We start from the raw sequence: 27208 nt of genomic DNA, 5'->3' as shown, positions 1-27208 counted from the left end.
CTCGGCACGAACGCCATATAGATTCAGGGGCCCCATGAGGTTCGGACTTATATCCAAAGAATTGAATCGTATTACGGCTCCGTGGAGTTACGGTGCCGAGGGACTAATGGAGGTACGCTTCTATACGAAACCAGTACTTTCTCCTCCTTCCCGTTGCCCGTGCTCGCGGAGCTTAAAAGGTATCTCTTAGCTGGCGCAGAAGCTGAAGGATTGGCGGTAACTAGAGAGTACCGCCATTTGTACGAAACTTGGATTAGGTTGCTTCCGTAGCGGGGGCTGAATGTTGTTTAATTACGGATGTACCGCGGTTCCGTAGCCACTTTACATCTCCCAACAGGGGGAGAGGACTCTTTAATTATTCATCTAGGTGACGCCGTTACACGAGCTCCATTCGCACCCCCGGTATGCCAGATCTTGATATGGAAATTGATTGAAGACAGTTTCATTAACCCGACCCCTTTGCCGTGAATATTACAACTTCCTAAAGTAGATGGTCGATCTTCGTCTCGACTTTATGAAATCCCGTCTTGGAAAGCCACGAGTCTTCCCTCCCGTCAGCAGAAAACTTGCGAATTCGTCGGTGTAAAGACGGGAAAGGGTGCTTTTTAAATGACCTTTAATTACCCTCATATCTCCCTCCTTTCACTAGGGAACCAGCTAGGTTTGTCGCTGGATCGTAGAGTCTCGTATGCATATGTAATGGAAGTGGGTCGTTACATTACGCAACATTCTCTCTATCTGTCTATCAATCTCAGAAGGAGCTTGGGCCATCAAGAAGGGACGAGGCATTAAGTGGAGGGACTGGAAAACTCGTAAAATCTCTGAACGATCCGACACACTATCCGGATGGAATTCTTGTCGGCTATTTCATTGTCGCGTACAAGTCGTGGGGAACTGAAGGAGGTAACGGAGGAGAAACAGGGACGATGTTATGTGGACGAGTACATAAGCTCATGAATCAATGACCAGGCGAGTACAGACAACTGGAGTAAGAGAAACACACCAAGAGAAGGTGGGTGTAACCAGTTTCCCTTTACAAGGCAAAGAGGAGGTGGTGCAGCTCTCAGCTACGTCCAGGAAACACCGAAGGGCCACAGCGAGAAAGTACTAAACGAGTATGAGCAAGAGCACCGGGATTATAGTGGAAATGAAGGGAAGTCTTTTGCCTGCAGCTGCTCGACGAAGAACTTAGACGAACGATATGTTTCGAGCGGGCTTGAAAAATCTGCCCCTGCGCATCCAGATGTCAGGCACGATTTCTTAATCAAGACAGCGACGAGTGGAGCGAGAACAGAGGACATTGAACAAAGATTTGCGAGAAGCAGCGTAATCCCATCGGTTCGATCTGGCTTTGATTACGTCACGCGCGGGGGTGGCTGGAACTTCCCGTCGTTTCCCCTTATTCTCGCCGTCGCTTTCTCACTCCAACGAGCGGGCGGCGAACTTTCCTCGCGGGAGAAAGGATGGGCGACGGCCAAAAGGATTCAAACTGCATCCTCCAGTAAATATCGCCAGCTTCAGATACGAGGATATTTCCGCGATCGCGTTCCATCCGTGGCAAGGAGCCCGCGTCTGCTCGAAAGCTCGCGGGTATTTCTTTGACACGGACCGCTTTCGACATTCGGCCCAACTCCGCGAGAATTCCGCTCGCCTAATGAAATTATGGCACAGGTCGCAGGGTACAGCCGCGAGAACTTGTCCCAGAGAAATTCCAGCTACTCGTCGTCGCTTTCTATCGACGCCTTGTCCGAATGCACGCCGTTATGGAATCGAGGAAAAAGCGTTCGTCTCACGGAAGGGTACAGATGATTCAGGCCTGCACGGGACAATCGAGAAAACTTAGATTCGAGGGAATTTTAAATTACTCGAAGGGGGTCGGTCTGAAACCTCCCGTCCCGTGTTGCACAACAGCTGAAAGGCTTCGTCGCGCGTGGAACTCGTTCAGACTTCAATTTATCAATTAGAAGTTTGAAATGGACGACGATCCGGTCTCTGTTCGTTATCCACGGATTCCCAGGGAGCAGACTGGTTACTCAGCGATGCAGCTTGCCGCGAGTCCTCGCGACGCGTGCAAGGATTTCTTTAACCACCACTTGAAAAGCTGAGGAGAACGCTCTCTGGATGTTACGACTTTATACACGCGTAAATTCCGTCCACGACCAAAGGGCAAACTTCGCGAGCTTCGAGTTTTTCGCTTTAAATTCGTTTCCTTATCTTCGATCAAACTTGGATGTGTACTTTGCCCGTTCATCGTCGAGGATGAAGGAATTACGAATAAATTGAAGCTTGATGGAGAACGCTGCGCGATTTGCGAGGGGAGTTTTTAGTTTTAATACAGAAATATTCTGCTCGCGATGTTTATTGTTAAACGCTTCCATTAGCGCCGTCAATTGCGAGTGGTACTTAAGTAATTGCTGTAATGTATTCGTTGCTACTCGGACATGCATTAAAGTGGTTATGAATAATAAATGCTTCGTCGAGCTGTGCCTTGTTAAGTTGATGAACAATTAACGGAATTGCGATGTGGTCCACTCGCAGAAGCGTGTAAACAACGGCGGGAATTAAATTAAAAGAAGACACTGCGACTATTTCAAAACTGTCCTCGAAGTGCGCCAGAATCTCGAGGCAATAAAGCGATCCGTTGCCATATCGACAGAGTACCGTGCACGTTCGATAGACCTTAGTTCCTCCTATCGAATGAAAGGCTTCCACTTAACACGCTTCGATGCATAGCAGCTTAAAAAGCGACAACGTGTCGCAACACCTTTCAAAGGACCAAGGATCTCAAAGGAAGTGCGTCGTCGGCAGGCGGACGAACGCGAATGCAATATCTATCACATGGTCCTGCTCGGCGAGGATCTTTTCCGAATGATTGCACGAAGAAAGAGTGGCCCGATAGGATTGCCAGAACGATTATCAAAGCCAAATCTTAAGCTAATCGAGCTACCCAAGTTGTTCATTCCTTCATTCCTGGATCCCCGCGTTCCTGAGTTCAATTTCGCGGGATCACGTTTCCCATGCAAAAGGAACTATCCTCCAGCAAAGTGAGAAGTTGAAGCAACACGAAAGTGAAACGCAAGATCCCACTTCGGGAAACTGTGCAGCACCGAAGAGACGATTGCGAACTCCACTGCTTCCAGAATTCGGATTCAATCTTGCTGCTCCCTAGTCTGTACTGATGGAGCAGTCCAGAACGCCGCTAGATTCGTTTGTTCCAATTCTGACATTCAAAAAATGACTGCCACCCACGTATCTTCGGTCCGACAGAGGCGCACCGCTGCAGTTTCGTCAGACAAATTCGTGGCGCGCGTGCGAGAATTAATTGGAATTGGTCAGGACGAGGAATGATACGAGCCCGAGGTTCCTTTGTGGCGAGGTTTGTAAATGCACGAGGCAGGCGCAAGGCTTTGTGTCGCAGAACGAAATCTGTCGTTCGTAACTCGTTATCTGACAATTATTATTAACGTTTGTAGTCAACCGCGGTTCTGATACACACCAACGTCTCTTCTGAACATAGTAGCGTAAACCGATGTCCCCGATAACTTGATTGTACGTTAAGTACAATCATAGATACTATGACAAAAGATACTGGGAACAATTACATATGTGCAATGAACGAGACATTCAATCTTCATAGTGGTTCTCTCCAGAAATCACCTAACTAATCTTTTGAACGCAGCTTGTAAAGGGAGTGCTTTTGATCCGCAACTCCGTGCATATTTCAAGGGAGTTCATGACATATTTATTACGCTAATCGTTCGTTTCATCCCTTCTCTTTCCCTCTCTGCCCTGTCTTTCCTTTTGCGATTTGGTAAAGTCAAGAAGATTTATGCTTGCTTGTAGCGAAAGCCAGCCACGTTGACGTCATTTCCTGGTAAAAAACCGCGCGCGCGTAGCCTGCGTCATTTTAAATGTAAAGCCTTGTTGGTCCACGGGCGGGATTCTCGCAAAGATTTGTTTTGCTTAACGGATCGCTACTTCTCACGTAGAGGCAGTAAGTTATATATGCGCATAGGAATGCAGGCCACCGTCATCGGGGCTTTATATTCTGCTCGGGCGAACGTGTGCCGAAAATTTCAGCACGGAGGAACGTGGATACACTGGGGCGTGAATTCAGCCAGCAATGGAAAACATAGGATACAACCGACTCGACTCGTAATCGAATAATTCATAAATAGATTCGATTATATTACAGGTAGGTATTCTTTTCACGTTACTGAATATTTTGCCGAACCCGAACGTTCCCTTTCGCGTACTTGAATTCTCGTATCTGCTATGATCTTAACATTTCATTGCTTTCGCATAAACATGAAATTTTCACGGAACACGTCGATCCTGCGGCAGGAAGAATACCCAACTCTTCTCTAACTCCGTCCCACACCTACTTCAAATCCCATAACATCCATTTTAACGCTGGAAACCGTCCCGGCAAATCTCTTTGGGACGAGCCACTCTCGATTACCTGACCAGAAAGCGTAGATCGCGCGATTGTAAAATCGTTAAACGCGCAGCACGCGCGCCCAGTGAAGTTCGTATCTGCTGCAGGCTTCCGTGCCGGCGATTTCGCCAGAATGCACACGGTCCAGCTTTCAACTAACAAAAGGGGGAAGATAAAAGGCACACCTACCCGGAATGCGTCCCTCAACTCCTGCTCCTCCTGATCCTGATCGGTGGGGGCGGCTTCGCTCGCGCCCATGTTGCTCACGATCTCCACGAACTCTTCGAAGCTGACATTTCCATCTCCTGGAAATAGAGAACGGGAAAGTAGCACGTGTGTACCGACGCCGTATCCGTTTTCTTGTTTCGCAGAAATTTTCCGCTCCTGTCGGAGAGCGCGGCTCCGACGGGATCCCTTAAAGAGGCGTAAAATGGGAGGCAGCCTTATCGCGGACGCGCCATTCATTCCAGCCCGATAAAGTCTTTTCGAACGAGGGCTGCTTCTATTTTTATTTTTACGCTCTGGAGCGTGGCGCTCGCCCTCCTCCACGGCCGTGCGAGCGGGAAGCGGAAACGTCGAAAGGTGAGGTCGCAGAGGCTGCGACATCGAGGGATTAGCGAACTTTCGCGGCACGGCTTTAAGAGGACCGTTCTCAGACGAAAGCTGCTTTCTCGCTTCTCGGCGCTTTCATCGCGAAAATCGCGTTTCCTATCATTTGCATTCGCCCCTTTTTCTCCGTGTAACCGCCAGGCGCGGAGCTGCGTAAAATGAGGCGAGGGCAAAAGTACAGTGCCACGGAAGGGCAGCCCGGGATGGGGAACGTTATACATATACGAGTATCTTCGAGGGTAATCCAATGGGTGTCTGGATCGATGAGCCAAGCTGAAGCTCAGGAGCATCTGCTGCAAATATCCGGCGGCATGGCTTCAATTTTCCGCGGTACCGAACGATCGAAAGCCATGAAACGATTTGGTCCTATCGCTGTTCCCACAACTTCATCGAACCTTCCTTATAATAAATACAAAGGGGGAGAATGTGTTTTGTGTACGAAGCGTGCGACAGCTGCCGCGTGACGCTCGAGACATCCAGGATAGCTTTAACTAGGTGCGGGAGGAGCAGAAATATTTGCGGAACACTATTTCTCCGCAAAGAAAACGTTCCTCCTATCCGTATCTATTTTCTATATCCACCTCTGAGGAGAGAAAAGAGACAAGGCACGTCCGTCGACAAAGTCAGTTCGTCTCTATCGGTCACGTGTGGTCGTGCTCCTGGAGAAACATGACATAATCCGTTCTATCAAACAGAAACGTGCTTCCCATGGTCTACGCTGACGCGCGTCGTTTTGTCGCGGAGAGACTTAACGTCTCTTGTCGACAAGCTAAACGACCGATAGTTCTCACGGATGTCGAGTCTAAATGCTATGATTCGTCATAGAATGGGGCCCTGTTGCAAGAAAATACGCTTCGAACTGTAAACCTGACGCGGCTAGAACTCCATTGACGAGATTTTTCCCAACGTGGAAAATAGTTATCCTGAATGATCGCGTACCCCTTCACCTGAGGTTTAATTGGTGTCGCTACCTGCTGTTACGATAAATTCAGGGGTGCACAGGGAGCCGTTTTTAGCGCCTAGCTGCGAGCAACCCGCCTGTCTCGTTGCTAAGATAAGAATCGGTGAGGAGAACTGCAGTAATATTGGGTTCAAGTCATACCAAATGCACGTACACTACTGCAGTTCGCCTCACTGATTCTAACCTTAGCAACGGGCGGGTTGCTCGCAGCTAGGCGCTAAAAACGGCTCCCTGTGCACCCCTGCGATAAATTATCTAGAGCCTGCATGGAACACGAACAACGTGCAAAATGTTGGTAAGACAAGAAAGCTGTGTCTAAAGTCTGGAGTGTGGATTCTAGATTGTCAGCCGAGGAGCCCTCCCATTGCTCTCGGCATCCACGTATCCGCGACACACTCGGCTCGGTGTGTCGTTTTACAGGTCCGTTTGCTCACGTACACGCTGGGGAGGTCGCGAGCTGTGCTCGGGATGCTCTAGCAGCCCGATTTCGGCCGGCGAATTCCGGAAGCGTAACTCGCGGCCACCGTAACTTTAGTAACCGCGCCACTTCGGAATCTCTTGACGCATCTTAAGCGGCAGCCGCCATACCTTGGCAAGTTCATCGACGAACCCCCGTGAGCCAAGGAGCGACGCGGAAAATGAGCTCGGTCCGCCGTGGAAATTACACGCGACGCCTGGTGGGTCTCTTAACAAATTGGACAGGTCGTTTCTAAGAAGCGTCTCGCGGTTTGCGCCCCTGTACAGCGAAATATTGCCGCGACCTGCTCCACTCACTGTTAGAATTATTTTAATAGTACGTTACCTACTGTTCTTACTAATTACGTCGCTGGTTGTATCGGCAGAAGTGGCCGAAGAAATGGGAGCCGCAACTGTAACGCCGTCGCGGGAGCACGTCCAAGGGATTAATCGGCGTAACGAAGAAACAAGACAGTGATGGGCTCGAATTGTTTCGACGTGCTCCCACAAGGGAACGTTCCACCCAAGGAAACGTTCGTCGCGAGGGCAAAGGCGGTAGATTTAAATTCTCGACGCGTTCGTCAGAAGCAGAAAGCGATAGCCAGCACGTGCAGGCATAAACTACGAGTCATCGCCGGGCCCGCAACTGATAGCCAACGCGTGCGAGCATGAACGATGGCGAGGCGGATCGGGGCTAAACAAACCGCCATTTGTTGAACGACGACTGGTCGAACCGCGAGGAAACTGAAAGGGACGAACGGCAACGTAGGAATCGTCCCAGGGGTAGAAGCAACGGCCTGCATTCTCCGTCCTCATCCAATTCCTTTAAAACTCCAACCGAGGGGGATGCTGTAGCGACGCTGTATATATGTACCGATATCCTCGGCCATGAAACAATGAAACTCCACCAAACAAGCGACTCTTCTATTTTCGCTGCACTTCGTGCCACGACGCTAAAGCTTCCTATTTTCGAGCGCCTTCTGCTTCGCCTTCGCAACTGCGAGAACACTGGTCGGGCATTCGAATAGTCTCGTCTCGATTAGTCGTCGTATCGATGTATTCTGAATGACACGGTCTCACATTCGCCGGAAGTGACGGGTGAAAGGCAGAGGATATCATGGGACCTGATACGTCTCTCGTGGAACGTGTCGCTTTGAAATATGTACCAAGGGAGCTTTGAACGCGAACAGGCGCGCGAAATTGCCGAGGGAATCCTCATTGTGCATTCACCGGGTCGGAATCACGATCCAACAGCCAGTTGACTACCGATGGCTTCCGCTAATTCGGCCTTTTTGCAAATCGGAATCGCGTCACCACTACACCCGCGCGCCCGGTTCAAACGCGAGGTCGACTCATTATCTATACACTGCAACGGATTCTACGTGTATTCAATCGCGTGCAGAGCTGCATTCTTCTCCGCATGTTTCGTTGCCTGCCATGGCGATCGCGGCCCTCGTGTCACAGGTTAATGAAGTATCTTCAGCGTTAGTTCTTGATCAACTTTATTCGCGCTTCCTATACGTCGAACGGTGCAATCGCTTCGCTACCACCCACGCGCCAATCTTCCGATATCAAATAACGCCAACAGAAACAAGGGGAAATTGTAAACACCGAATACACTGGTCGCGGTTCATCGATCGAGGAGCCATCGAACGGAGCACTCTTCATTGGGACGTGTTTCCTGGCACCAGCTAGGAAAACTAGAAATTCGAACGAAAAAGAATAACACAGGCACGATGCTTCAAACCGAGGAAGATGAATAATACGGAAAAACGAGCGGGGAATTTTCGAGCGTTGCAACAACAATGCTGGATCGCGAGATCGTGTTGCAAAGTGGAGTATTCGGTGGAGTACTCCGCGTTTCGGGTTTCGAAGTGGCCTGGGCATTTTTAGGACGGCCAACTTAGTCGATAAATAACAACTGCGCGGAATTTGCAGTGGAGCGGTAACTCGATCTTTGACTGCGCGACAGAAAATGTGCCGGAGAAACATTTCGAAAGCAGTGTGCGATTTATAGCTGGAACTAATTTCACATCTCAATGATCGCCCGACGTTACACCTTCTACGCGGTGCTATCTTTTTATGCAAGCATAATTCGAAGCACACGGAAGCAATGCCGTGGAAGGTACCCAGAGTTTGTTCGCTGAACGAGCTCGGCGAGAAATTCAAATTCAAACTTGCGACGCGAACACACTTTATTCGAGTGAATTCGTCGCCCACTGGAGGAGCTCCTCCAAAGTCAACTCGGCGAACTTTCCGTGTAACGTTTCCCGCCCGTTTCCTCGCGGATAAAGCACCGACAAATATACTTACAATTACTTAGCTGCGCGGTATATAATTTCTCAACGAGCAAGCCCGCTTTGAATGGGGTTCAAACTTCCACTCGAACTAAGCGCATTCATCGTCACTTTCGCTTTAGCGGGGTGATATTAAACAACGCGCGAACAAATCTAGGCGAGCAGGACGCCTGACTAATGGCACAATAATTCAGGGGAGAAAGGAAAACGACCAATCGATTCAGTGGCTCATGATTTGAACATAACTCTTTGGAAAGACAGCTTTCCCAGAGGAAGGAAGGAGGTAGATAAAGAATCTCCACTTCTCTTTTCAGCTGGTAGGCGAGACGCTTCGGCCGAAGTCCCATGTTCGAAGAAGTCCACCCATAAAGAAAACTGATAAATCGACGGAATATTGCAAGCCTCAAATTCCACTTATCGCTACCGAATTCCTAATACTGCAACTCGCGCGAGCACGCCAAGTGGACGGGTAAAGTGACGCGATCGGGTCGCGAGAATCAAATATACTCCTGATTCTCAGACTCGCCTCGAAGTTGCCAGAGTCAATTCTATCGGTGGCTGTTGGCTATCGACCGGACAGAACTCCCGTCGACATTAGTAAATACCGCAATGTAACGCCGACGAATTGGCATTCGATGTGGCGAAGCTTTCGATCTACACACACGCGGCCACACTTCGCCGCGTATGTACGAATGGACTAGTTGGCCCGACCAAGTCACGGCAATTCCACCCTCGAAGGGCGCATTCGAATGACGCCGCTGTTGACGTCGCATCGGAACATTTCTATGAGCGCAGAGCTCTCATCGCTGTATCGCTGATATTTTTTCCTGCTTTCTCCTTCTCTCGTTCTCCCTCCCCTTTTTGTCCTGTGCGTGAATGAGTGGGTGTGGTTCTTTTTTATTTGATGGCGCACAGACGGACGGCATTCATCGATACGAATCGCGAGACGCCTCCACGGTGAAACCAGTCTCGATTACGTAGGTGTGCGCTGGTCTCGTTTCGCGGGCTTCGTTGCAGCTGCTTCTAATTACTCGTCCGCGGGCTACGACCTTGCTACTGGTTGCACCAATGCCTCGATACTTTCGGTATCGAAATTCGAAGCTGCTCCGTCGGCGCCGGGGTGCATCGCGGGGGACTGAATATATTCGTCGGCTGCACGACTTATCGAGTCGATCGTCGTAGGTGGAAACGGCGTTCCTTCGTTCCGGTATTCGCCGCGAGAATTAAACGGACCTGTCGATTAAGGGGAGGGAGGGTAATACCCGTGGAATACTGATGACGAGCGCCCATTAAGAGGCGCACGGCGTCGCGGAAGTGCTCGAAAGAATCGCAATTTATTGTGGCGAATCTTTTACGTTCCGGATGATAGTGTAGACAGAGCAACGCGTATCTATGCATTCGATTATCTTCAGTGATCCGTGAAATTAATAAAAATTCTGTCACCGCGGTGACGGTTTTCACCAGCAACGTGCACGCGGATATCAAACTGTACATTCCGCCTGCTACGTGTACCGCGGGGCATGGTGTTCCACGTATAGAGAGGAAAAATTTTACGCGCGGTAAACACGTAGTCGCAATTGACGACGACAGCCAGCGAATTCGCCCCCGACGAACGACCCGACGCGACGGCTGTTTAGACGTACGAGTAATTTCGGCTGGTCCGTGAAAGACTTTCCCGTGAGACCGTAGACGAGAAACTGTTACCTACCCCTTCTCCCACCGCCGTGCACCGTGTTTCTTCCCTATCTCCTAACCTAATCTTCTTCTAAATTCGGATTTTATCACGATGGCGTGTGGAGCGAAGAGTGCCGTAAAGCACGGGGCCAACGCTACCTTTAGCATGCCAATAAAGGGAGTTATTTTTTACTATCCAGGGAATCAGCAACAGGTACCCACCGATGCTGTTATATGCATCCTCTGTGTCAGTACGAAAGCATCCACCGAACCGGAAGACTCCTTTGCTTCACGCTATTCTAACGAACGCTTCTTAATCCTGATGATTCACTTACCGGTGACATTCGAAACTAACTGCTAAGCTGCGGTTCAGGTTTCGTCCCTTAAAACACCTCCAAGCTCTTTCATCAGAGAAGGGGTAGAAAGATGAGGAAGATGTGGGCCACGATACGATGTTACGATGTGATCCCGCCGTTGAGTTCGAGGGAATCTAGTCATTCGGTGTTGGAACGATAGAAATCTTCGTCCGAGGTGTAGCCATTCGGATAAGATTCCACGGGTAACTTTCTCGCGCTTCGAAGCACGGGCAGAAGAAGAAGATTGCCTGGTCGTGGGAGCGCGAGGATATAGTCGGACAAAAACGAGGAAAGGGTACGGTGAGTCGAAGGGGAGAAAGGGTTCGAGGGGGTGGGATCTCGCTTAATAAAGAGGCTCCGCTCAGGAACGTCCTCCCGCATTGTCAGGCGGCAGAACACTTCGCGAAAATTACCCCGCTATTAAGACGATGCCGTCGGGGAGAAAGATTGTAAGTGGGCCAACGTGGTTACACGGACGAATGGTAAACTTTGGAATACCCAGAATAACACCTACCAGATTGCCCGCCATCTTTAGAAGCTGTTTAGTAGCCACGGTCTCGTAAATCGCGCCGGTATTCGACGATGTACGTACTGCGTTGAAAAATATTCGCCGTTAGGGGTGGAAATTCATTCGAAAATGACAGCAACGGTTTTAACCACGTCGCCAGAGCGCTATAACGAGTTTAACGAACTGTTGGACGCGGTAGGCGCGGGATTTCAGTGAATAGACACTTTCGTTGAATATTAATAGAAAATTTCCTTGATTGACGTCGCACATTTTCGGGAATTTTCCATTGCGAGAGGCGCGCAGCTTTTGCCTTTCAAATTTACAATTTGTGGAATTCACGAGCGCATGTTGGAAGCTCGCCGATTCGACACCGCGCCATTTAAATATAGTAGAATTATGTCTTCGTGATTTGTGGACTTTCGAGGGACTCCCATTCTCGAGCCATCTAGTGTTACGATAGGATTGAGGTATCATGTAGGTATCGACAGACGACTCACCGTCGATATCGATCTCCTGCAGCATCGTGCGCAATTCCTCGGCCCTCGCGAACTGTCCGAGGGAGCGCATCACCCTGCCCAGCTCCTCCTTGGTGATGCTCCCGTCGCCGTCCTTGTCGAACAGCCTGAACGCCTCCCTGAATTCTGCAACAACGAGATCCCGCGCGATTAATAAACCAGCCTCGCCTCAAATCCGCCGCGGGTTCCGTCCTCTGCTCGCGGATAATGGCCGCGTACACTCGGAGGGGGCGGTTGTATCGCCTTGTCGGGGAAAGAAACCGCTGGGAGCGGAAAGCGTGGAGTACCGAAACGAGCTTAAGAACCGTGACGCATAATGACGCCGGGAGAGAGTGTTTCCTTCCGGTCTTAATGCACGTCGGTCCGAACACAATCGCGCGGCTATACTTTAATTATCCGAGAACCTCGATTACGCGGCGAAAAGTATCGCCGAGGGTAACGAAATAAAGGAACGGAGCCAAGGAGCGGACGCTACCTAGGGGGATGCAACTGAGTGCGGTTAATTACGCGTGTCCAGTGAAATCCAAAGAAACTCGAGCAGGACGACTCTCGAGGAATCGCGAAACAGAGTCCTTCCACGATGGATGGACGGTTTTTTTCCTCCGAGCCAGAGAGTTAGGAGGATCGTTCGGGCTGATTAAACGCTCCGGTCGATAACATTCCGTGATGTTTGATGCCCGCGGCGGACTCGATGAGGAGGGACAGGAGGTCGGAGTTGGATCGTCGGTGCTTGACTCGACCGTTTAATAGCCTCGTTTCACGGCCCATTGATTTTGTACGTACCGGCGGCTATGGTTTTCCTATAAGCACATTCTGCACCGGCGTATCTATGCGCTATTGTGCTCCGACTAGCAGCAGAGAGCGCGAGGGAGAGCGGGAGGTAGAACGTCCGCGATTTTTGCGTTAATGGGTTAGTGGCGAAGAAAAAGCGCGCGGGGAGAAGCGTCGACAAATAGATTCTGCTTAACCCGGTTACGGATCTGCGGTTTTTCGCATTTTTTCCCTCCTTTCCACGCTTGTCCTTATTTTTTCAATGTAAAGCAGAGATACCGTTCGAGATCAAGTTCGCGATACACAGGACGCTTTGAAATCGTAAGGGCGATCGAAGGGAGATAGCTCATTAAATAAATCGGCATTAGATGAATCTTGCGCGACAACTTGTCACAGGCCGAATTTCAAACGCCGTTGGGAACACGGCATAAATGCCAATGAGGTTAAATCGAGGTTTAAACCATTACTTTCAAGTACTGCCGTACTTACTCGTCCTCCTCTGTGAAAGGAACGTAAAACGGATCGCCGATAAACCCCCGACATTCGTTTCTCCTGGAAGGCGAGCCGGCCTGCAGTGCTTCGGCAAGAATTTGTGGAGGTGCTTTTCGAGAAAATCCCATTAATCAACGATACCTACCAAAAGGTAACTCGATCCCAGAAGATGGTTCGACTTTTTAACCCGAAACCGCGCGTATAAAATTCCACGTGGAGGTCTCGGCGGAAAAAGTACGCCAGAGTGGAACGAAAGTACCCGAACTTGAGTCATCGGCGCGCGTGTTGCTTCACGGCAAAGGGAACGTTTTCCGACAAATCGCGTATGAGAGATTTCTTTGATCCGAATTCCCTTTGCGACATCTTCTGCCTTAGAACCGTCGCTGGCCCGTCATCGGTGGCGGACCAGCAATTTTACCTAGCCCCGCGAAAGAGAGCTTTCAAAGCTGGCAAAGCGAGTTTCGTATTCGCTGAAGGATCAATCGTAACTTTCTCCTCTTTTTTTTTCATTAACGTGCTGCGTGGAAATAGCGGTACCGAAAGGGTTGGGTCTAAACGTTTCCTGCACCCAGCGTCAAAAACAGAGACGACGGGCCGAGAAGTCGTGATTCCGTTTGCGCCCGTCGCGCGTCAAAAAATCTGATTGCTGGCGAGATCTCGCGTTAATTGGAAACTTAACCCCGCGGCCGCCCACGATTTACTTGTTAGCGCTCGGTGACAACGGAAAAGCTGCTCGTAACGGGCAGAACGCGTTTGATCCCTATTTCGGCGAGGGTAACGAAGTGACGGGGTGACGTCCAACCGACACGACGTCCCGCTCACAACACGGGAAAATTCAATTCTGCGATTCGTACGGAGGGGTGGTTTCGATTACAGCGCGAGGGAACGCCAGGTGCAGCGTGCCTTGGGACCTGTTCCCAAAGATCAGCTACTGCCGTCGATGCGGTAGTCGATGCCACGAAATGGATTTCCGAATCGGCTTGCAAGTTTATTAGCTCCGCTTCGTACTCACCTTTCATCTGAGACTTGGACATGGCGGGCGTCTTACTGGACGAGACAGGGGCGGGTCTTTTCGGCGACACGGGTACCGAGAAGATGACGTTCGTCGACAAGTTGCTGGTCTCCGCGGACGACGAGGCCGGCGAAATCACGGAAGACGCGGCGACCGAGGCGATCGTCGCATGGGACTGACCGTCTTGCCGTTGCTGTCGGCATTGCTGCGGCGAGTCGGTCGCGGACGACATCGATGCATCTGATTCGGCGGGCAGGAACGGCAGCCCCATTGACGTGACTGTCATCGTCGACGTGGACGTTGTCGGCGCCCTCGTCACTGTCATCATCATCGTTATCGTCGTCCCCGACGACGTCCTCGAGGAGCAGGCACTCGCCCCTTCTTGCTCCTCCTCGTTGCTCCCTACCGTCCCGCTGCTCTGTCTCGTCTGCAAACATTTTAAATCCACCTGGTTGACCGGTTGTCGCCACTAAATTGCTCCTTGAATTTTTCAACGCCCCGAGTCCCCGCGATCTCCACGGTTCCAGCCGGCGAGAATGCGTTCGCGGAGAAGCGGTCTTTTCACGGGGACAGGATGGGAAGAGAAGTGGAGGGAAAGTTTGCAGTCTCGGGGCGTACATGTGCGGTCGTGAGAGGCACGTTTAACGAGGTAAACGCGCAAGTTTTGTAGGTCGCGATTTAATGCTCCGCTCCATAGTGTGCATCGGGCCAACTGGATAGCCACAGGTGGCACGATGCACGTAACCATGGACAGTTCGCCGCAACACAGGGTGAACAATAAGGGGCAGCTGTGTAAAAAGCGGAGAAAAAAGGAGCCGGGAATTATGTTTTCCCGCGCACAAAGACAGCAATCCAATCCTGTTTATTGCCAATTGCGGGAGGGGACGAGCGCGACGCGGGGAGATGGCCTCCGGGTGGCAGGATAAACTGCAATCTAGTTACGATTTTATTCTTCACCCGTTTGAAGCGCGGCACGGGGGCAGGATAATAAAGAGCGAGCGTGGACAGGCGCTGCGAGGAGAGAACGGGGGCGAATTCGGTGTAACGGAAGGTCTAACAGCGCACAGATCGGATAATGATCAGTTTTGCGGTTGTAAAGTTGGAGACACGTCCCGCGAGCGTATCAGTGGAAGAAGCTTATCGATATCGCAAACCGCGAACGTGATTTCACACTGTTCGCGGTAATCGTCCCTTCATGGCCGACAAATCGATGGAACGCCTTCAGAATTCACGTCCGCCTTCCTCTGTTTGAGATGTGTGCATCACCGACAGTATCAACACTCGAGCAATCGACGATGGCGCGATAATATAATCAGATATCAATCGCGTTTCGCGCATGGTATTCTCGAAAAGAGCGACGGATTAGAAAGGATAAGAAAGACAGATCTGTATTTATTAACAGAAGAGCAATTGCCATTCGTCACGATATCGCCAGGCCACGCTCAATGCCTCTGGCTTAAAAAGAATTCGGTGTCCATCCATCACTGCCGATTTGACGCTATCCGATGGTTTGGCAAAGTTATAAATGGAAAAAATTCCATACCCGCGGAAAAACGTTGGACATGCAATTCAGGCTATTTGCAGCACTATAAATAGTAAAACGGACAAATGACTCGTGTATCCTAATCGACCCTCAACCGTGTCTTCCAGAACTTGTCGGATATCTGTCGGCGTAACTACGCGGGTTACGTTCGACACGTTTGATTTATGAAAGGGAAAAGTCGCTTCGCTTGGGGATCCATAGTTTCAAGCTCGAGGGGTTACGACGCGACGGTTAACTCTGTTTAGGGACCGCGATGCACGTGTGCCTCCGTGACAGTAAAACGCGGTTGCTCCGTAGCTTCTTTCCAGTTGATTCGACGGCACGTCAGGGCGATAAACCCCAAGACAGACAGCCCGCCAAATTGCACTGTTTTTGCCCGCGAGAACGAAAGTATTCCACGAGGAGCGCGATATCAGCTTTAATCTTCCCCCGAAATCGAGCTCACGTATCGCGAGGGTCATAAATTTGCTTTCCTCGCCGTAGAAAAACGTATTATCGCAATTCTCGCCTGCAAATATTTCTTTCTTGCCCGGCGAAGAAATAAATTAAATTCGATGCCGAAAGGCACCTACTCTGTGCTCGTTAAGCGAACGAGAGAAAAATGGAGAACGCAAATGAAGAGAGAGGTGATGAACGGTCGAGTCATTAAATTCCGCGCGGCTTCTCCGGCACCAGAATCGACAACCGACGCAGAACGAGAGTTACACGTGGACGATCCTGGACTTGTGGGTTTGAAGGGAACCGACAAGAGAAAGTTTCGTGGATTCAATAGTAAAGGGGGGCGAGGAACGTGCTTTCCGCGTTCTCCAAGTTCCCCGCTTCTTTTTCCGTTTATTTGGCGGGAATAAAAGCACAGTGGCAAAATCGAATTCTCGTTAACCCGTCAAGCGTTGCTGATCGTCCCTGACACCTTTGTCCCCGGCGGCGATTCTTTGGATCGTTCGACGATTTAAATTACATTTCATCGCCGATGCCCATGGTCAAAGCGATTCCAGACCATTTTCCCAGGGCCCGATTCGAAATTCTATTAGAAACCGACGATCCCACCAGTCGCAGTAACTTTTTCCTTCATTTTCGTGATCGTCACAAAGAAACATCCCCGATACCTAATTACGAAAGCAGCCTGGTTTTCTCTGTACTCGTCTGTTTGATTAACGATCTCCTCCTTCCCTGATTAATTGATATGGAACGTTATCTTTATATGGATGGATTAAACGGAAGCGCTCTAAGAAGCCCTTCGTACCTGTTATCCGATTTCTCGCTAACCAGAGAAGAAAATCAGAGGATTTGGTAAATGCACGCGAGAAGAAGAAGTGACCATATGCTGCATTAGCTCTTACAATCTTCCGCGCGGATAATTCAATTGCGACGATCTCCAAACCTCGACGACCCACTCTGCCGCCAGCTAATTAAATAAGACGACACGCTCGGGCGTTCATCCTCGGTGTCCTTTGGAAGTTACGTTACTGCCGATCTTCCTAAGCAAAAACGAAATCTTCCTAACTCACGTTGAAAAAAAGAAAAAAATTCGCAGAAAATGTGGATTAGGCAGTCCGTTTCTGCTCTCAATCCCTCATATCTGACCCCGAGAAGGATTCGCACAGTCGGAGTCCAGATTGTTTCCTCGAGACAGAAGGCGATCGGAATTCAATCGCAACGATGCAGTTTACTTCATCCCTTTCATCGAACGCCCCTCGTTACATCGCGCGAACCTTTCTTCGCCCCCATCTCTTAGATTTCTATTTCTCCCTTGACATCCAATTCGATCAGAAACTCCCGCTGCTGAGAACCGGGCGCGAGACTGACTGATACGCGCCCGTTGCTCCGCCGGCCGATGCACCGCTGAAAGTCTTCTTAACCCGCGTGGCAGGCTCTTAATTCCGTTCTGAATACTTGGCCGTCGAAGGGAAACTTCATTAGCGGGGACGACGACACTAATTGCTTCGCTTGATACTCGTGAACCGCGGGAACGGGCGGCAGAGTGGCGAAGGGCTCGTGATGGCAGCGGCCGAAGCCACGGCTATTATCGCCGCCGTCCATTTCTCCCGTTCTCATCAGCGTACTGCTCCTAACGGGCCGCTCCAACTAAAAGAGTCGCGAAATTTGTTCGCGGAGCAACGAGGGGTTCGACGCTAGGCGTCCCGACTCTATTAAGTCCCGCGACGCACGCGTCCCTTAATTAACTCATCTCGCGGCAGCCTCCCGACGACCAATTCAGACAGACGACACTCGAGTTCCACGGATAATTAGAATCTTTCCTCGAGGTGAGGTAGGTATGCCGCAGGTGATTAAAAGTACGCTTTCTTCGAATACCGATGAGCGTGCATCGCCCGAGATGGAATGCTCCCGAGCTCGCGTAATTTTCTGGGTTAAGACGTTTAATTAAAACGCGCGATCGGAAATGGCGTCGACGAGAGCCCTGTTTGCGAATCGTAATCACCCCGGCTTTCGTTCCATCGTGGAATTTATAACCGCTCTCCGCGCGGCGTAAACCGAGCAGCTAGAAGAACGCCGCGATAATATTGCGATTAATACGTAGCGGACCCAGTCGGGGCCAGTTGGGTCATTAAGGAGCCCGACCTCCGGACAAGCAAAACCAGCGAATATCGCGGTGTTCGCAATTCCCCCACTCTCCCCTAAATCGTTTCAATATCGAGCTCGTCGATTTTGCGCGATCCCGCAGGCGATGCTCGCAACCGGGAGCGAAGTGGCCGAGCAGCCTCGTAAGTCAGCGATTGCGGAACTAGAAACGCACGCGATGCACCGAGCTTTCGCGCGGAAGAAAATTACAGACGAGAATCGCAGTGAGAGTCGGTGGAAAGCGGCCAACAAAGAAGCAGGGCCAGAGGAAGAAGACAGCCGCGGAAAAAGGGAATTTACGAGCGCCGGGTGGAGGAACGATAAGACACAGCACTCGATCACGCTGTCTCGCATTTTGATTGAACGAGAAACGAGAAAACTTTCAACTGACTTTCACGCGCACCTGACGATTTGCATGCGACAACACGCGCGCCGCTTCCGAGAGATAGTATTTTTATTCAATCATTACACCCTTAATTCCTACTTAAACAGGTGATCGCCAGGCCCTTCCAGGTGCCAGGAGAGCGTCGAGGGACAGAATCGCAACCTGCTCGATGCCGAGTGTGCAGTTTACAAAGGGATGTTGCGATTAAAATTTGATTTTAAACCAGCAAGTCTGTAGCGCCATTGGAAATGGCTCGAATCTCTTGTGCACCACTACGACGCGGCAAGTTTCATCGATTCTACTCAGGATTAGCGCAATTTGTAGACGACATGTAGTTTCCGCTTCTCTTGCTGTTCAAGCTGCACAGTGATTTGATTTACATGAGGCAAACAACCGTGACGAGCTTGCATCTTGTAAGCCCACAAGTAACTGCCTCGTTGACTCCATTCGACCTAAATGATGGTTGCACCTAGCCGGGAATTCCACGAGCTGCGCGGCTTCTAAAATCTCTCTAATATTCAAGAGCATTTTTCAAGATAACCAGATAAGACACAGCCTACTATATCAGCGACGAAGCGCCCCGTTAAAGTATGAATACCCTCCTGTTCTTCGAGGTCCTCCTACGCGTTTTTCCCCTTCTTGTGCCTCGTACATAATCACAGCTCCTTTCCGATAGGGAGGGACAGGTTTAACGCGACATTCGAGCCAGCCGATTGCGCCTATAATCGCAGAAAACAATCCCAGTGTAAACGGCGAGAAATTCGGGAACGAGGGGTGGCGAACTGTTTGAGGAAACTATTTGAGCGTGAGCGTAGTTGCATATTCCCAGCGTGCTAATTGGCAATGCGCGAAATTGCCAAGAATTAACCGATTAATCGGCTGTGTTGGAAAGGGAGACAAACGCGTTGAGGGTGAACTCGTTAGCGCTGCGGCTGACCGCCCGTTTGCGACCGATTTCACGCCCCTTGCCATAATTTCGCATATGAGAAAGGAAATGGTCGCGTGACGAGAGAATCTAGCGACTTCTGCAATCGTGCATTCCGCTTGCCTCCGGCTCGTTTTTGGGAAAGGAACGAAGACGATTAACTTCTCCCATCCCGAGGAAACAAGCGTTCCCTTTACGCTGGGATCCCCCCTAAAATCCTATCTCCGAGAAGGGCTGGTCGTTCCGTAACAAGCAATTCGATGAAAAGGCTCGAACAGCGAAATCTTACGCGCATCCTCCGATAAGTGGGCGGAATAAACGTCATCGAGATTTCTCCCCGGCGTGGAATAAAAGTTTATCTTTCGACGCCACAGTTCGCGCAGACGACGCGAACAACGGTTAGGATGGGAATAAAGAAAACGGGCTGGATCGAAAGAAAACACACGGCCTATTCAGTGTTACACAACAGACCGCGCCTTCTCGCGCCGTTTTTATTACCAAGCCCTTTGTTAAAACATTATTTTTCAATAAGGAGCCAGGGCGTTACGTAAACAACCCAAGGTATCGCAACAACGGCAAGCATATTTCTTACCGATCAAGACTTTTCACATTCTTAACCCTCTAGTGCACACCTGTTTAATCCAGGAGTTATGCGCCTATAAATTTTTTTCTCAGAATTCTCAGTTGCCAGCCTTAAAAGTATTGCCACACCGCATATATTAGCCTGAGAAACATGTCAATCTGACGTTTCGATTTGACAGAAATCTAGTTTGAAGTGCATTTTTGAGCTAAGCATGCTGCGAAAATTATTTGTGAAAGTAAAAAATCGAATAAAATACTTCCCGACACCGTACAGCTAAAAGAAAATTGTTGGTAAGTAGTTTGTGTAGTGATCTATCGAATGGAATAAATATTTGAAAGCAAAAAATAATTTACACCTGTGAAGTGAGGCCGGTAGCCGCCTTAAGGCGGTATCATGTTAGTGGATCATCCTAAGTTAGGGTGTTAGTTTATCTCCCTAAAATAATTGATCCGAGACGCGAGCCGCGGACCGCTCCGTTTCCTCGTCACGCGATCAACTTCCTTCGTCCTTCTCGCGCAGGGTTTAACCTCGACCCCCTTTTTCAGCGGCTACATACTTGTTCACACCTTTTTTTCCCCCCCGATCAATCGGGCACCGACGAGAAAGAAACCAGCTGACCCTCCTTATCGCACGTGTCGAAGCTTCTTTGTCTTGCTTACGGTCCTTCTCACGCCCGTTTAAGACAGTTCCTCCTTTTCCTCAGGCTAGTTCGCACCTTTTTTTTGTCCATGGTCGAACGAAAACCTGCATGAAACCCGATCCCCGTGCCTCGAGGCTCGGCTTCCCCCTTTATGTCTGCGTCGCGTAAACAAGCTTGCTTGTCCTTCTTGCGCGCGTCTACGAGCCCGTCGATCCTTCTCGCACCCGTATAAGGTCTTGCCCCCTCGTGTCTTGACCCAGTTGTTCACAGTTTTTTTCAGCGACGCGAGCCTCGGCTCCTCTTGTTTTTTTTTCTTACGCCCGAGTAGAGCCGCGGACAAGTTTTTTTCAATGCGCTTACGACCCCTCTGATCTTTCTAGTATTCGTCTCAGATTTCTTCCGCCTGTTCCTCTGGTGTCAGTTGTTCACACCTTTTTTTACGCTGCCATTGACGAGCGATGAAAGAAGAAGGCTGCCGCGGCTCGAGGCTTCTGCAGTCCGTTTGCTGCCGCGCAACTGCGCCCGTTTCCATACAGCGAGTACGACTTTTCGCGTCGTTCTTCTTCGCGTATCCAACGGAGGGTACTAGCAGCTCTCGCTAGACGAGCCACGCAACTGTTAAATTTACTAATTACGAAATGGTGTCGATAAGTCCGACCAACGATGCCCCAACAAGCACGTTCAACATCCGCCCATCCTTTTCTCCCATATTCCACTCTCGCACCAACGGCATTTGTTCCCAGCTGCCGTCCATTAAACCCTTTCTCTCGCCGGATCGGTGGAAAAACGCGTTAATCGATTCTATCGTGACTCGTCTATCCCGTAAGCCGCGTAGACGAATCGAGGCAGGAATATATATGATACGGCTCGAAGGCTGCCAATAAAAGCGCTATCCGCGAGGCGGGGGCGTTTTTCGTGCTGCTGGCTCGAATCCCTTGAATCACGGCCTAAGTGGAGACGCGGGCTTACGTGTCAAGTACGACAACATACTCGAAAGAATTTAGTGGTGCGCCAGCCTCTCATTCGCTTTCCACGGGGGGAGGGAGGGGGGGGGGGTGGGAGTTTCATCCCCCGTGGTCGCTCGAGTAGCGCTGTATTTCCTCCCCGCGGTGCTTTCAACCGGCGAAAAGTACGTGTTTCCAGCCACTACGCGTTTCCACCTTTTTCAGAGGGCTTCTCTAATGCGCGGGGCTACATTTCACCGCGTTTCGCCTGGATCAACGTGTACAAAGCGACGGAACGGCGGGACGAGGGCTCGTACCGCGGGACACGGAGAACGGTTAAGGTTTCTCGTTTGAATCGTTCCCGGCGGTCTTCCATCCATCTCGAAAACGTCGCGCACCCGGCTTTCAGATTCGTTATAATTAAGCAGGGGTGTGCACGGTCGGCGAAAGTGGGGACATTACGCGACCACTTGGCAAACAGAGACGCGGAAGCCAGCTGAGCAGTCGAGTATCGTAAATGTCATCGTCCACCGTGAGATTTACTACGCAGGTCGTAACGAAGACGTAGGACGGCGCACCTAGCTCTATGGTGAGCGACGCGCCTCGATGAAATTTAAAATTTCATGCAGCCCCGCGAAACTTTGTACCAAAAGGAGCCTGTAACTGCATCAGCTCCGCGTGGGCGCAAAGGGGTCGCGTTATGGATGTTACGCGTTATCGCGTCTCACCGTGTAAAAGATGGAATCTTGGCCATGCAAATCTGTACAAATAGAGTGTGTCGAGCTGGCAGGTAAATGGCAGTGCTGCCCGGAGGGCCAGCACACCCGGAATGCTTTATCCGCTACACCCATAAAGAGGAACGAACGATCCGCGCTCTCTTCGCTTTTTCACTGCTTCCCCCTATTTTTACCCGTACGCGTAACGACTCGGGAAATACGGAAGCTCCGAGTGTCGCTGCGTCAGCGACCGTTCGCATTACAATTCTCGTCTTTAGCGCGGATGGAGAAAACTCGTTAGCCTCGTTGAATAGTCCCCGAGAAGCTCGCGAAAATGGAGGACAATGCAATTGGACGCGAGACCCTGAAAAGGAACGGGCCGGCTACGTCTTATTGGTCAATTACCGCGGACGCAGTTACTCGGTCGTTAGTTGTCCAAGAGTAAAACGATTACCGTGGAGATTTTTAATTATGGCCCGTGTTTCGTTCTCGAATTGAATTTAGGCTGCGCGTCACGGCTGTAAATCAGGCAAGTGGAATATCTGCGCACCGTGACGCGAGACTTTAATGTTCGTCAGTCCTTGTAGACGATATCATTTGACACTTTCGGATGCAAGTTGCGTTTGTAGCGGTTGGATTATGGCTATGGAAAGGCGAAACTGATCAAACATTTAGGGAAACCTGAGTCTATATTATAAACGAGCGTAGTAGAAGGTAACAATGCGTTCGCAGAGCGTCAACACAGTTGGTAGAGAAGAGTTCAGTTCCTTGCAGTGTTGCGTTTCGAGCAGACATTCTTTCCGAGCCGTAATAAAAGTTAGATTAAATTTAAAAAGGACGCATCTTAATTTATAAACCATTTCCAATAGTAGCATCTCTGTTAAGAATGTTAAGATGCTGCAGCACCTTCAAAATTCTCCTGCATTGCCTGGGAAAGTAGCTCTTCAGCCAGGCTATAGGTAACTGTCTTACAATGTTCTGCTACGACTGACCCTTGAACAGCATTAAGTATACTCGATATTCATACCGTCTGAACAAGAGACACGATGCCATCTCTGGTCCCCGCAATGTTCTTTTACAACCCTGTTTCTACCGAGAATTTTACAAGCATTATAGCCAGGGGTGCGACGTTTCGTCCATTTCCTCGCAGCCATTCGAAATAAAACTTCATTATCATCTCCCAGTGAAACCGCCCGCGTGTTTCGGGGACGAAAGCATTCAAGACCCGAAGGGAAAAGGACCACGCGGTAAGTGGTGCTCCGCGATACACGAAACGTTTGCATATTCAATCGATGGATATGCAGATGGAACGCCGCGCGCGATTGCAATCGCACGGCGGACGAGGGTGGAAAAAAATAAATAAAAACTTTCGTACACCCTCTCCCCGAAAAATATTCACAGGCCGCGGGTCTGTCTGTAACGCAGCGGGAATCGATCGTGCGATTTCATTTCGCGGTATTGGATCAATTCGAAAAAAAAAAGTTGCCAGCTCGGGGTGGCTCGTCGAGAAAATCCGATAAACGGCGGGGCAGAACGACTCGTGGTGGAGCAGCGGAGGCCTCCTCGATGGCGAATTATCTATTCGGCGAAACGAGATCGACGTGTCTCTTAATTTAAAACGCCCCGAGCCGTCATCTTATCGCGATGCCCCCCGCGTTAATTGCCCAGCGACCGATCTATCTCGCGCTTTCCCTGCTGCTGCTCGACGCAAAGATGGACGCTCGCGAACGAACCGGTGTCGGACGTGCACACTGCGGCACCGTTCGCCAGAGTTCCCGTTTCGGTTGAACTCGTTGTCGCAGGTACCGCCGCGCAAATAACGCTATGTAATTCCGTGAAACGCGTCGCCCGCAGGTATCGCAGGTATTTACCTGCCGTGGCCAATACGGTTTTGATAAAGCTCGCCGGTTTATCGAGCACGCTCCCATTCGCTCGATCCAACAAAAAGACGTGGCTGGTTCTTTTTCCTCCGTTCCCATTGACCCCCGCCATCGCAGCCGGATCGCGGTAGATAGATGTCACGTGGGCGAGCACCGAGTAGACGACGGAATAAAATATGATTATATACCGTGCAACGTTGATACTGGCGAGCATGCACCGTTCCTCATAAAGATAACGCAAATTTTATGCGTATACCCAGGGAGTTTTATTCGGGGGGGAGCGAGAATTTAGTCACGGGATCGACGTTATGTTGCTGAAAATTTCGGTAAACTGTACATAAAACACTAACGACGGGTATCCCAGAACGGCTCGTAGATTTCGCTAACAGCGACGGTAAATTGCGAAACGTTATTACGAACGATGACTTTACGGTTATATCGGTGTTTGCCTTTGCAGCGTGGCCCCCGTTGCTCCTTCGCCGCACTTGCTCCCAAGTTGATCTGGCGAGCATTCATAAAGGAGCCAGGTAGTCGTGAACTTATAGGGAAAGTGTTGGAATTTTCGCGGCAGCCCGTAAAATATGAATGAAGGTAGTATGTAAGTAAAGGATTCGTAAAATCAACACCATAAAGCGTAAAGGATTCGTAAAATCAACACCATAAAGCAGCGAGATGATGTATTTTGCATCGAATCGCGATCGCAAAGCCTTTGTTCCTCGTAAGTATTCGTCTCCAAAATTTAAGAACATCCCTTTTCCACGGTTTTATCATTCTTTCATTGTAATGTAAACGCATCGGTCATTTTCGACCGCATAAATCTTCCCGGACTGTTCAAGCGACAGGGACGAAGGGAAATAAAAACAATATAATTTCAACCTCTCGTCGAATCTCATTGTTCCCTCTTAAAACCCCCATTGTCTGGGGCGCGGAGTCCCTGTCCCTTGATTTTTCACTCTTTTGCATATTCCCCGTTAATCCCTCGAATGCCTCCCGCCCTATATTTCTTCGTCACCGGGACTTTTTCAACTCGCTCCCTCCCTGTTTCCCACGCCCCCGCACCGTGCCGGAATCTGCCCACGGAACGAATACGCGGGCCTTCAAGTTCGCGAAGAAAGTTGAGATAATGAATAGAGTTGGCTGACGATGTTGCCGCGAGACGTATTTCGGCAATCCCGCGAACGATACCGCGGATAGTGAAGTTGATTTAAATACGGCCTCGTTTTGCTTAATATATTCAGAGAGGAATGCGCATTTATACGGACAACGACGTCATGAAAATACCCTCAGCCATCCCACTTTGGTCCCTCGCGAACGAGGTGTTCTTAGTGGATCTCACTGCGCCATGAATATGGCTCACCGAATTCGTCGGCAGAGGTACTCCGAAGATACCTCCGAACTTCCTTTGTTCGAGAACTGAATTATGTACTTAGAGGCGCGGATGAGAAGTGGGAATGTGACGTGGTCAATTAAAATTCAAGGTGCCCGCGAAGATGTACCAAACCCGCCCCAAAATTTAGTTCGGTCTTTCGAGGCGACAGTGTCCTCCTCGAAATCCCCCCGCACTTCGAACATGGTTCGGTAAATTCATCGACAAAGGTGTTACAAACTCTCTACGGCGGGGAAGGTAACTTCCTACCCCGATGGATATTAACGGCGCCGTACAAACTAATTACCCGGACAAATGTGGCAATACTAATCTGGCCAATTAAAATTGAAGCTGCTGAAACGGCCGAAGGCGCGGCTAGTGGATCACCGGAGTGTGCACAGCTGTAAAACAATTCGCAACTACTTAGTCTCGGTGTGTAGCTTCCCGCATATCCTTCGGTGAAACGACTGCGAGCACGCCAGGCGAGGTAGTTGAATTCGCAATTGATGCGCGCGTCCAATTTTTCCATATTTCGTATCTCGGCCGTAATTAATGCCCCGGATTTAATTAAAAACCTGCGTGTTTTATCGTCCGAAAGATAGAATTCATCAAACAGTGGGCTCGCGTAACGCGCAATCGATAGGGTGCTAGTTATTCGTGCACGAAACGCTTATTAAGCTTCTTGCATCGAAAAACAATACGCCGAACTTTTTCCTGCTACGCGGATGCAACCGGCACGGCGGGAAGAATTTCCATTTCGGGGTGGCAAATGTTACGCACCTCGAGCACGAAGAAATACGTGGGCGTTCTAGCGAGCACGGGGACAGAACGGGTTCGGATCGAAGAGCCGCGATTCGAAACACGCGGCCAGGGAGTCGCATTGTGCGCGCGAACAGCCGGAATGTATCGAAGACGCACGCTCCGGCGAAGTGGGTGCGCGAATTCCGCTGATCGTATTCGAAGTATTCAGCGATCGTCGCGATCGACGGATTTTGAACAGGATGCAGAAGACACGACGCAGATATTCCCAACTTACGTGCGAACTCTGACGGAGCGAGTTATCGAAATTATTTAGATTCCGCGGTATGTTTCAGAACTATTGGTAGGAACTTATCTGGGTCGCCGAACTGGACAAAACTTCGTCCTGCGATCGAGTGTACCAATTTCGCGTTGCCGCGCGAAAACAAAACGCTCCGCTCTAATAACAGGCTGACAACCCGACAAGTAGCGTGGACTTCGCTAAAGTAACATGCACCCCGTCTTCTGTACTTACACACATAGGTAACGTCATTTCGACGTGGACTTTACGGACCGATATCAATTAAATGTCCGAGCCTCGTAAATGTTACGGTTTCGGGAATTACCTGCCCGCTCGTTTTACGATTTGCTGGAAAGAAAGAAATTTTTGTCGCGTGCGACAGTCTTTTATCACTGGCTCGTCGAATGAAACTTTTACGGGGGGTCCTATTAAACACGATCCCTTCTAGGTGAACAGCTCTTGCCGTTAACAGGAATCTAATAGGACGTAGCGGAATGCGCACTTAAAGATGATTGTTT

General features: G+C 50.0%; 1 protein-coding gene across 2 annotated transcripts in view; it reads right to left on the bottom strand.

Annotated features, from left to right (window-relative positions):
• Window positions 1-27208, bottom strand: part of LOC143373065 (uncharacterized) — a 43447-nt gene that overhangs the window by 12297 nt on the left and 3942 nt on the right. Inside the window, exons 1-4 of one of the 2 annotated variants that reach the window (XM_076819874.1) lie at window positions 26762-26891; window positions 14090-14516; window positions 11797-11940; window positions 4628-4743 (exon numbers count right to left, since the gene is read on the bottom strand). In XM_076819874.1, coding sequence (XP_076675989.1) covers window positions 4628-4743; window positions 11797-11940; window positions 14090-14420 — 591 coding nt within the window. In that variant the 5' untranslated portion in view covers window positions 14421-14516; window positions 26762-26891. Of the gene's footprint in view, window positions 1-4627; window positions 4744-11796; window positions 11941-14089; window positions 14517-26761; window positions 26892-27208 lie in introns of those variants that run through there. The other variant, XM_076819873.1, reaches the window with a different exon arrangement.

This window comes from Andrena cerasifolii, chromosome 9 (assembly GCF_050908995.1).
Source record: "Andrena cerasifolii isolate SP2316 chromosome 9, iyAndCera1_principal, whole genome shotgun sequence".
NCBI classification, from domain to species: Eukaryota; Metazoa; Arthropoda; class Insecta; order Hymenoptera; family Andrenidae; genus Andrena; species Andrena cerasifolii.
This window is presented reverse-complemented; position numbering and strand designations above follow the sequence as displayed.